At 41.3% G+C, this 12,500-nt stretch overlaps 1 protein-coding gene across 1 annotated transcript in view; it reads right to left on the bottom strand.

Annotated features, from left to right (window-relative positions):
• The window catches only part of USP49 (ubiquitin specific peptidase 49), a 227,162-nt gene that overhangs the window by 10,254 nt on the left and 204,408 nt on the right, over positions 1 to 12,500 (bottom strand). Inside the window, exon 6 of the mRNA XM_053705336.1 lies at positions 6,616 to 6,755. Within this exon, the coding sequence (XP_053561311.1) occupies positions 6,616 to 6,755 (140 nt within the window). The remainder of the gene's footprint in view (positions 1 to 6,615; positions 6,756 to 12,500) is intronic.

Raw genomic sequence — 12,500 nt, 5'->3', positions numbered from 1 at the left:
TGGCAGGAGTGAGTCTCCGCCCATTGAATGATTTTGGTCACTTCTTCCATCGCCAGGGAACTCCTTGTTCCCCCCTGATGGTTGATGTACGCAACAGTCGTCATGTTGTCTGATTGAAACCGTATGAACTTGGCCTTCGCTAGCTGAGGCCAAGCCTTGAGAGCATTGAATATCGCTCTCAGTTCCAGAATATTTATCGGGAGAAGAGATTCTTCCCGAGACCAAAGACCCTGAGCTTTCAGGGTTCCCCAGACCGCGCCCCAGCCCACCAGACTGGCGTCGGTCGTGACAATGACCCACTCTGGTCTGCGGAAGCTCATCCCCTGTGACAGGTTGTCCAGGGACAGCCACCAACGGAGTGAATCTCTGGTCCTCTGATCTACTTGTATCGTCGGAGACAAGTCTGTATAGTCCCCATTCCACTGACTGAGCATGCACAGTTGTAATGGTCTTAGATGAATTCGCGCAAAAGGAACTATGTCCATTGCCGCTACCATCAAACCTATTACTTCCATGCACTGCGCTATGGAAGGAAGAGGAACAGAATGAAGTATTTGACAAGAGTTTAGAAGTTTTGATTTTCTGGCCTCTGTCAGAAAAATCCTCATTTCTAAGGAGTCTATTATTGTTCCCAAGAAGGGAACCCTTGTTGACGGAGATAGAGAACTTTTTTCTACGTTCACTTTCCACCCTTGAGATCTGAGAAAGGCCAGGACAATGTCCGTGTGAGCCTTTGCTTGTGGAAGGGACGACGCTTGAATCAGTATGTCGTCCAAGTAAGGTACTACTGCAATGCCCCTTGGTCTTAGCACCGCTAGAAGGGACCCTAGTACCTTTGTGAAAATTCTTGGAGCAGTGGCTAATCCGAACGGAAGTGCCACAAACTGGTAATGCTTGTCCAGAAATGCGAACCTTAGGAACCGATGATGTTCCTTGTGGATAGGAATATGTAGATACGCATCCTTTAAATCCACCGTGGTCATGAATTGACCTTCCTGGATGGAAGGAAGAATTGTTCGAATGGTTTCCATTTTGAACGATGGAACCTTGAGAAACTTGTTTAGGATCTTGAGATCTAAGATTGGTCTGAATGTTCCCTCTTTTTTGGGAACTACGAACAGATTGGAGTAGAACCCCATCCCTTGTTCTCCTAATGGAACAGGATGAATCACTCCCATTTTTAACAGGTCTTCTACACAATGTAAGAATGCCTGTTTTTTTATGTGGTCTGAAGACAATTGAGACCTGTGGAACCTCCCCCTTGGGGGAAGCCCCTTGAATTCCAGAAGATAACCTTGGGAGACTATTTCTAGCGCCCAAGGATCCAGAACATCTCTTGCCCAAGCCTGAGCGAAGAGAGAGAGTCTGCCCCCCACCAGATCCGGTCCCGGATCGGGGGCCAACATCTCATGCTGTCTTGGTAGCAGTGGCAGGTTTCTTGGCCTGCTTACCTTTGTTCCAGCCTTGCATTGGCCTCCAGGCTGGCTTGGCTTGAGAAGTATTACCCTCTTGCTTAGAGGATGTAGCACTTGGGGCTGGTCCGTTTCTGCGAAAGGGACGAAAATTAGGTTTATTTTTGGCCTTGAAAGACCTATCCTGAGGAAGGGCGTGGCCCTTGCCCCCAGTGATATCAGAAATAATCTCTTTCAAGTCAGGGCCAAACAGCGTTTTCCCCTTGAAAGGAATGTTAAGCAATTTGTTCTTGGAAGACGCATCCGCTGACCAAGATTTTAGCCAAAGCGCTCTGCGCGCCACAATAGCAAACCCAGAATTTTTCGCCGCTAATCTAGCCAATTGCAAAGTGGCGTCTAGGGTGAAAGAGTTAGCCAATTTGAGAGCATGAATTCTGTCCAAAATCTCCTCATAAGAAGAATCTTTATTGAGCGCCTTTTCTAGTTCATCGAACCAGAAACACGCTGCTGTAGTGACAGGAACAATGCATGAAATTGGTTGTAGAAGGTAACCTTGCTGAACAAACATCTTTTTAAGCAAACCCTCTAATTTTTTATCCATAGGATCTTTGAAAGCACAACTATCTTCTATGGGTATAGTGGTGCGTTTGTTTAGAGTAGAAACCGCCCCCTCGACCTTGGGGACTGTCTGCCATAAGTCCTTTCTGGGGTCGACCATAGGAAACAATTTCTTAAATATAGGGGGAGGGACGAAAGGTATGCCGGGCCTTTCCCATTCTTTATTTACAATGTCCGCCACCCGCTTGGGTATAGGAAAAGCTTCGGGGGGCCCCGGGACCTCTAGGAACTTGTCCATTTTACATAATTTCTCTGGAATGACCAAATTCTCACAATCATCCAGAGTAGATAACACCTCCTTAAGCAGGGCGCGGAGATGTTCCAATTTAAATTTAAATGTAATCATATCAGGTTCAGCTTGTTGAGAAATTTTCCCTGAATCTGAAATTTCTCCCTCAGACAAAACCTCCCTGGCCCCCTCAGACTGGTGTAGGGGCACTTCAGAACCAATATCATCAGCGTCCTCATGCTCTTCAGTATTTTCTAAAACAGAGCAGTCGCGCTTTCGCTGATAAGTGGGCATTTTGGCTAAAATGTTTTTGATAGAATTATCCATTACAGCCGTTAATTGTTGCATAGTAAGGAGTATTGGCGCACTAGATGTACTAGGGGCCTCCTGTGTGGGCAAGACTGGTGTAGACGAAGGAGGGGATGATGCAGTACCATGCTTACTCCCCTCACTTGAGGAATCATCTTGGGCATCATTTTCTCTAAATTTTGTGTCACATAAATCACATCTATTTAAATGAGAAGGAACCTTGGCTTCCCCACATACAGAACACAGTCTATCTGGTAGTTCAGACATGTTAAACAGGCATAAACTTGATAACAAAGTACAAAAAACGTTTTAAAATAAAACCGTTACTGTCACTTTAAATTTTAAACTGAACACACTTTATTACTGCAAATGTGAAAAAGTATGAAGGAATTTTTCAAAATTCACCAAAATTTCACCACAGTGTCTTAAAGCCTTAAAAGTATTGCACACCAAATTTGAAAGCTTTAACCCTTAAAATAACGGAACCGGAGCCGTGTTTATATTTAACCCCTTTACAGTCCCTGGTATCTGCTTTGCTGAGACCCAACCAAGCCCAAAGGGGAATACGATACCAAATGACGCCTTCAGAAAGTCTTTTCTATGTATCAGAGCTCCTCACACATGCATCTGCATGTCATGCTTCCCAAAAACAAGTGCGCAATAGAGGCGCGAAAATGAGGCTCTGCCTATGATTAGGGAAAGCCCCTAGAGGATAAGGTGTCCAATACAGTGCCTGCCGGTTATTTTACATAATTCCCAAGAATAAAATAATTCCTCAAAGCTATGAAGTATTAAAATATGCTTATATATCAATCGTTTTAGCCCAGAAAATGTCTACAGTCTTAAAAGCCCTTGTGAAGCCCTTTTTTTCTTTATGTAATAAAAATGGCTTACCGGATCCCATAGGGAAAATGACAGCTTCCAGCATTACATCGTCTTGTTAGAAATGTGTCATACCTCAAGCAGCAAAAGTCTGCTCACTGTTTCCCCCAACTGAAGTTAATTCCTCTCAACAGTCCTGTGTGGAAACAGCCATCGATTTTAGTAACGGTTGCTAAAATCATTTTCCTCTTACAAACAGAAATCTTCATCTCTTTTCTGTTTCAGAGTAAATAGTACATACCAGCACTATTTTAAAATAACAAACTCTTGATTGAATAATAAAAACTACAGTTAAACACCAAAAAACTCTAAGCCATCTCCGTGGAGATGTTGCCTGTACAACGGCAAAGAGAATGACTGGGGAAGGCGGAGCCTAGGAGGGATCATGTGACCAGCTTTGCTGGGCTCTTTGCCATTTCCTGTTGGGGAAGAGAATATCCCACAAGTAAGGATGACGCCGTGGACCGGACACACCTATGTTGGAGAAAATAAAAATAATTAAGATGGTCACTAGCATTAAGACAGGGGAGGGATAAAGAGCTTTTTTTGGAAGGGGGGGGGGGGGTTGAAGAGTGATCACTATTATGTGAGGACAACAATTATAATAATTAAAAAAAGCCCTAAACTGCATACTGGCAGACCTTCTGCCAGTACCTAAGATGGTGGTGACCTGTGGGGGGTGAGGAAGGGAAGAGAGTTGTTTGGGAGGAATCAGGTAGGGATCAAGGGGTAGTGGCATTCTATTTGCCAAAAAGCAATGGCAAAGCCATGCATGTCTGCTATTTCTGAACAAAGAGGATTTCAGAGAAGCTTTTATAACCATTTGTCATATGACTGCAGTAGTTGTTTGTAAATAATTTCAGCGAGAAACCCAAAGTTTGTGAAAAAAATTAATGATTTTTTTTTTATGATCGTATCTGGCGGTGGCATCAAATATACCAAAATGGACCTAGATCAATACCTTGGGTTGTCTACTTGAAAAATATATATAGTTTTCATAGGTAAATCAAAAAGCTCAATTTCTGTTTAATCAGCGATAGCAAAAATGCTAAAAATGTCTCAAGTTTTTCTCTGAAATTCCCAGTAGCGAAGTGGTTAAAAAAAAAATATGTTTAAACTTGGCTACACTACAGCAAACATAGAAGTTTTGTATATACAAGGTGTGTACTGCCACTTTAAAGTGAATATAAATATTGATGCTAAAGTTTTAAAAATTCGATTAAAAACAGGGGCACTTTAAATCATCAAAATTTACATTTCACTCGTGTTGTGGAAAAAGAAAATTACCTTTTAATCTTGACAGCAGCTCCAGCTTCCTCCACCCGTCGCAAAGCCTTTTCCTGGGTCTAAAATGAGGAATCCGGCTTCCTCCAATTACAGCGTTGAATCAGACACAGATTGGAGGATGACCTATCCATCATTTCTGACATCAGAAATGGCTTGCGACGACTGGAGGAAGCTGGAGATGCTGTCAAGATTAAAAGTTAAGGTTTTTTTTTCAACAACACGAGTGAAATATAAATTTTGATGAATTAAAGTTCCCCTGTTTTTAAAGGGATACTGAACCCAAATTTTGGGTTTTGTGATTTAGATAGAGCATGCAATTTTAAGCAACTTTCTAATTTACTCATATTATCAATTTTTCTTTGTTCTCTTGATATCTTTATTTGAAAAAGAAGGCATCTAAGGTTTATTTTTTATTCAGAACTCTGGACAGCACTTTTTCATTGGTGGATGAATTTATCCACCAATCAGCAAGGACAACCCAGGTTGTTCACCAAAAATGGGCCGGCATCTAAACTTACATTCTTGCATTTCAAATAAAGATACCAAGAGAATGAAGAAAATTTGATAATAGGAGTAAATTAGAAAGTTGCTTAAAATTTCATGCTCTATCTGAATCCGGAAAGAAAAAATTTGGGTTCAGTGTCCCTTTAATCAAATTTTTTAAAAACCAGGCACTTTAGCATCAAAATTTACATTCACTTTAAGGGAAATTGAACTCAAAATAAAATTTCTCATAAATTCTTTAATTACACAGAAAAAAAACAAAAAAACACCCCCCCCCACCCAAAACACCATAACAGTGTTTCTCTCCATCCTTCCCCAATCCATAGTCTTAGGAACCTATTTAAAGGGACACTCAAGTCAAAACTAAACTGTCATGGTTCAGATAGAGCATGCAATTTTAAACAACTTTCCAATTTACTTCCATTTAAAGTGACATTTTACACTAGATTTTTCTTTGCATAAGTGTTTTGTAGATTATCTATTTATATAGCCCATACAGTTTTTTTTTTTTAGATTTGCTTATTTTTTAAATAACATTGTGCTCATTTTCAGACTCCTAACCAAGCCCCAAAGTTTTAGAATATCGACATATACCTACTCCAGCTTGCTCCTGTTTGTGTAAAGGGTCTTTTCATATGCAAAAGAAGGGGGGGTCTGCTATTTCCCACTTGCAGTGGGTGTTCCAGTAACCTTTTAAACAGAGCTAAACTGGAAGCTTCTAAGTACGTTTTTAAAACAGTTTTATACTGGATTTTTAAATCAGTATCTGTGCATATTATTCTTTATAGTAGTGTCTGTTACATGCAGTTATATAATAATTGGTGTATACTGTCCCTTTAAGGGCATGAGCAATATGCATGAGGCGGCGTAGAGTACTTGGGGAGTGCTTAGCGTCGAAGATTTATATTGTCAGAGTAGACTACGGACCACTGAGCAGATTGGAGAATGTGTGTCTATGAACCCATCTTGGTTACACTTTGAGAGTACTAGAATGCTTAGTTTTCTCAATTCTTGTGGGTTCCAGCAAGCTTAACCTAGGCCGTGAACAAATTGGGAGAAGAGATGGAGAGCAGGCAGTAGATTAGTGAAGCCCTTAACTGTGCATTATAACTTCCTATGAAAGGATTGAAGTGACAAACTGTGGAACCGCTTAGAGAGGAAAAACCAAACAAACGTTTATTAATATGTATTTATTTAAAAAAAAAAAAAGTTATGCTTATCTGATAATTTATTTCATGGTGGTGAGAGTCCACTATCCATTGGATTCACTTCCTAGCCGCTAGAGGAACTTCCGTTGGGGGTGGAGCCTTGATGCTGCACGTTCCATGTCAGCGTGGTGATCAAATTTATCTCCCCCAGCTGCTATCCACGTACCCTTGTGTCTCTGGAGGGTTATTCGCTTTACTGTGGCGCACAGCCTGGTTTTTGCCTGCTCAAGCTGGAAGTCCATATTAGCTGCATTGGCCGCGGGAGTTTCCCGCAACTTGTTTTTAGTATCCAAAGTGCAGAGTACCCTGTCAAGTACAGAAGCGGTACTAAAGGCATATACTTACCTTCCAAGACGATACCGCTTTAAATCAGCTGAACTACGCTTACGGATGAAGTAAGCTAGCAGGGATCCGTAACGAGGAGACGTTACCGGAGGCTGGTGAACTGCTGCTCTGTTCGAGGTCTGAAGCGTTCTTTGCGGAGGGATCAGAGTTGGATGAACCGACTTCACAGTGCGAATCTGCTGTTGACAAGGTCGAGGCGCCTGGTAAAATCCCAGGTTCCTAATTAAACCTTCCCCCCAAAAAGGTCCCTGTCTAGGACTGAGAGGCTTCAATTATACTGTAAGTATCATCTATATTTCCTAAATAGCGTTGTTTGTGAAACTCTGCAATTTGAATATGAATGATTCCTTCTCTGGCCTCATAACTCATTCTCGTTAACCAGGACGGATTCCAGCAAAAGCTGACAAGCTCACTATTTAACATTCTATTGTTGAATTGCCGGTTTGGAGCTGAAACTTCAATCTGTTTATCTCTAGAGGAGTTATATTTTGGGGTTCCGAAGTAAAAGAAGACCCTCTTAGTGGTGTTCAATCTGTCTAAAATCCTGACTGGATAGAACGTCTGTGGAGGTTAATCTAAAACTGGCTCTACAGTGGTCTGTATAAAATGCTCAGACCTCTCAAGGACGTCTTAAAGCGAATGTAAATTTTTCATGTTTGTCTAATATAGTTTGGTAGAGAATCATCCGATTAAGCATACCGCTACATGAACTGTTTAATAACATTTTTAATTTCTTTTTTATGTTATATATTCAATATCGCTCATTCACTTACCGCTCCTCCCACTCACTGTTTGCTAATTTTCCTCCATATTACATAAACAGCGGTCCCACCCGCTGTTTACGTATCGGCACTGCGCGCTCCCGTGTCTATTTTCCATTGCGCATGCGTTACTGCTGTTTCCGCTTTATAACATAGTTGTCACATAGATAAGATAAATAAAACAATCTAACCTATATACGGAGCCCTTTCAGATCCACTAATCCAAGCTTTACAATACAGAGGAAATGACAGGACTTGGTATAATATTCTATTGCTACGCCGTGTTTACTACTATTGCGCATGCGCGAAATGTGCACAAGCTTACAATAGATTAACTCTACACCGAAGACGAACGCATGCGCAATAAGGACGTATTACGTCATGATAAGAGGGTGGGTCCCCCCGTGGTTAGAGCCGTTATTGGCTATTAAGATGTCCATCAAAAAGGACAGCAACGGAGCGCGAATGCCGGGAGGAGGATGATTTAGCCGAAAATTGATAGAAAATAATGAAAATACAGGTATCCATTTGAAATCTTAAAATTTGATGAATGAAACTCAAGTTTTTTCGTGATAACTGTTACACAGCTGTTTAGACAGAAGGCTGACTTTACAATCACTTTAATTTGTCTAAACATACTGTATAAATATGTGGATACATTGTTGCACGACAGAAGTATTTCTTCTCGTCACAGTACTTAAACTATTGATGTTGCAATAAGTGTTTTGTGTATATACTGATTTTGCCATATTATGGTTGTCTCAAAAAACAAGATTTGCTAAAAAAAAGTATTTTGTTTTTTGCTCCTGTTGCAGTAACCTCTCGTTACGCAATTTATTTCGCCAAGGCAAGGAATCTAAACCCTAAATATAAGTGGGGGCTCTTGTGATTCGAGATCCATAAGTTGTGTTGCTAATAAACTTTTATAAGAGCAAGGGATTGGTAATATATGTATCTAAGAGATATTCTGTTCTTTAATATACCGCGCTATTATTAAGTACTTATGTTATTCTTGAAGATATATGCAACAAGGAGAATGGTTAATTAATTAAAATATAGGGGCTATTAGCTTTCTTTCCTGCTTTACTAATCCAAAAGAAAGCAGTCATGCCTGTCTCACTTTACTGTCCCTCACTTTCCCTATAGGTTATGGATGACAGCTTTCTACTCACAGAAGGTCTATAAATAACCACAACCCCCCCCCCCCAAAAAAAACAAACACTTTACACTTTCACTTCCTAGCCGCTAGGAAGATTCCCCAGAACATTCAAGAGCACTTTATCCCTCCCAACTCACTGGTATGCCAGTCGTATTTATGAGAAATAGTAAAGAAAGGTAAAAAAGGACAAAGCAGGGAAAATAGAGGTGCAAATGGTACTGTCTCCAAAAATGTTTAAAATTTATGAGATTGGACGGGGCTCATGGACTCTCACCACCATGAAAAAAATTAATTTATCAGGTACGCCTACATTTTGTTTTCTTTCATAAGGTGGTGAGAGTCCACAATTCATTACGCATGGGAACTGATACCCAAGCTGTAGGCAGGACAACAATTTTGAAAAAGGCAGACACTTATTTCCCAAACACTGCTACCTGGAGATTTTTCCTATAAAAAGCCACCTTGGAAGAAGCAAAAAAATAAAGAACCACATTTTATGCTTCCCAGACAAATTTCTTTCTTTCCTGGCAGAGAGAGTCCACGACTTCATTCCTTCTCGTTGTGAAATACACCTGGCCACCAGGAGGAGGCAAAGACTAAAATATCCCTCCCACTTCCTCTATCCTCCCAGTCATTCGGCCGAGGGAACAAGGAAAAGTAGGAGAAACATCAGGGTATAAAAGGTGCCAGAAAAATAAATAAACGGGGGAGGGGCGCCCAAATTAAAATATCATAAGGGCGGGGTTGTGGACTCTCCCTGCCAGGAAAGAAAGGAATTTATCTGGTAAGCATACATTTTGTTTTCTTTCCATAAGGCAGGGAGAGTCCATAACTTTATGCTTACTATTAGGAAAACAATACCCAAGCTCCAGAGGACACTGAAGGAATAACGGGAGGGAACAAGAAAGAGGTGGACCATAATCTGAGGACACCACAGCCTGCAAAACCTTTCTCCCAAAAGCTGCTTCAGCCGAAGCAAACACATCAAAAGTATGTAAGGAGGACCAGGTTGCCGCCTTACAAATCTGATCCATAGAGGCTTCGTTCTTAAAAGCCCAGGAAGAAGCTACTGCTCTAGTGGAATGAGCCGTAATCCTCTCAGGAGGCTGTTGTCCCTCTGACTCATAATCTACGAAGTGGCTTTCTGACGCCTATGCTTACCCGCATAGATGACAAATAAATATGAAGATTGTCTGAACCCCTTAATAGATTGTGAAGCAAACGCTCCTTCATCGAGGAAGGATTGGGGCAAAAGGAAGGAACAACAATCTCTTGATTAATGTTGCGATTTGACACCACCTTAGGAAGGAAACCTAACTTAGTATTTAAAACCACCTTATCGGCATGAAAAACAAGGTAAGGGGGGGGTCACATTGCAAAACAGAAATCTCAGAGAATCTGCGAGCTGAGGCAATAGCCAATAGAAATAGAACCTTCTAAGATAACAGTTTAATGTCAACATTATGCATGGGCTCAAAAGGAGCCTGCTGCAACACACGAAGAACAAGATTGAGGCTCCAAGGCGGAACCACCCTTCGAAACACAGGTCTGATCCTAGTCAGGGCCTTAACAAAGGACTGCAAATCCGGAAACTCAGCTAATCTCTTGTGCAGCAACACCGACAGGGACGATATCTGTCCCTTCAGGGAACTAGCAGATAAACCCTTCTCCAGTCCCTCCTGGAGAAAAGATACAATTCTGGCAACATTAACCTTATACAAAGAAAAACCCTGCTCCTAACACCAGTGCAGGTAAATCCCCAACACCTTATGGTAGATGCGTCGAGTCACTGGCTTACGAGCCTGAATCAAAGTGTCGATGACACTCTCAGAAAAACCTCTCTTGGCTAGGATTAAAGGGCCAGTTTACACAGCAATCACCAGTCTATGTCCATAAAGGAAATATAGTGACTAAAGAAAATAAACATATATAGTTAAACTTGCTAACTATATGTTTAGCAAATTTTAGCTTTTTATTCCTGCTTCTGTGAGTATTATCCACGGTGCTGGCACTCCCCCATTTAAGGGCTGAGCTGTGCTTTAGTCTAGCACGCCCAACCTCCATTCATAGGCTATATGCAAATTCCTATGTCAAATGAGCATTAGAAATTTGCCTGCACAACAAATCCTCTCTAACCCCTGCTAAATAGTAAAAATACATAATTTTTAAAAATTCCTATGCGTAATAAAAGTCAGAGCTTAGACTGCAGACATAGGCTCTGTAAGATTGATGAGACTGGGACAGGCTGAAGAACGGCAAGACAAGCAGAGAGATCACTTCATCTAAACTTCTCACAGCGTGTAGTGAGCATATCAGGAGGACTACGTACTTGTGCCAACACAGACATCATTTGACCTGAAATTCTTACCTCTGTATTTGTGCAGACAGCATATGTATTTCTGCAGTGAGAATCTGTGTTGTTACAAGTACATAGTCCTCCTGATATGCTCACTACACGCTGTGAGAAGTTTAGCTGAAGTGATCTCTCTGCTTGTCTTGCCGTTCTCAGTCTCCTAAATCTTACAGAGCGATGTCTGCAGTCAAAGCTCTGACTTTTATTACACATAGGAATTTTTAGCAGGCAATGCAGGGCAGCCACGGCATCTGAGCAAGTAAACAGCTATACAATGTCAGACACACCTTATCAGGCAGCTTGTTGCAAAAGCTTTAGGAGAGGACAGCACATGCACAATGCACTGAGGGGGAGTAACAGCAGACTGGCCGTGCGGCCAGAACATTTTCTAAGGGGTTTAGGAAAAGTGCATTGTATAGAGACATTTCAAAAAAATATTTCTAAATACAGAGCATGATTAAAACATAATTTATGCTTACCTGATAAATTTATTTCTCTTGTGGTGTGTTCAGTCCACGGGTCATCCATTACTTATGGGATATATTCTACCTCCCAACAGGAAGCCGCAAGAGGATCACCCAAGCAGAGCTGCTACACAGCTCCTCCCCTCACATGTCATATCCAGTCATTCGACCGAAACAAGACGAGAAAGGAAAAACTATAGGGTGCAGTGGTGACTGGAGTTATAATTAAAATTTAGAACTGCCTCAAAAAAAGACAGGGCGGGCCGTGGACTGAACACACTACAAGAGAAATAAATTTATCAGGTAAGCATAAATTATGTTTTCTCTTGTTAAGTGTGTTCAGTCCACGGGTCATCCATTACTTATGGGATACCAATACCAAAGCTAAAGTACACGGATGATGGGAGGGACAAGGCAGGAACATTAAACGGAAGGAACCACTGCCTGAAGCACCTTTCTCCCAAAAACAGCCTCCGAAGAAGCAAAAGTGTCAAATTTGTAAAATTTTGAAAAGTATGAAGTGAAGACCAAGTTGCAGCCTTGCAAATCTGTTCAACAGAGGCATCATTCTTAAAGGCCCAGGTGGAAGCCACAGCTCTAGTGGAATGAGCTGTAATTCTTTCAGGGGGCTGCTGTCCAGCAGTCTCATAGGCTAACCGTATTATGCTACGAAGCCAAAAAGAGAGAGAGGTGGCCGAAGCCTTTTGACCTCTCCTCTGTCCAGAATAAACGACAAACAGAGAAGAAGTTTGCCGAAAATCTTTAGTTGCCTGTAAGTAGAACTTCAGGGCACGGACTACGTCCAGATTATGCAAAAGACGTTCCTTCTTTGAAGAAGGATTAGGACATAATGATGGAACAACAATCTCTTGATTGATATTCCTGTTAGAAACAACCTTAGGTAAAAACCCAGGTTTAGTACGCAGAACTACCTTGTCTGAATGAAAAATCAGATTAGGAGAATCACAA

This window comes from Bombina bombina, chromosome 3, assembly GCF_027579735.1.
Source record: "Bombina bombina isolate aBomBom1 chromosome 3, aBomBom1.pri, whole genome shotgun sequence".
Taxonomy (NCBI): domain Eukaryota; kingdom Metazoa; phylum Chordata; class Amphibia; order Anura; family Bombinatoridae; genus Bombina; species Bombina bombina.
This window is presented reverse-complemented; position numbering and strand designations above follow the sequence as displayed.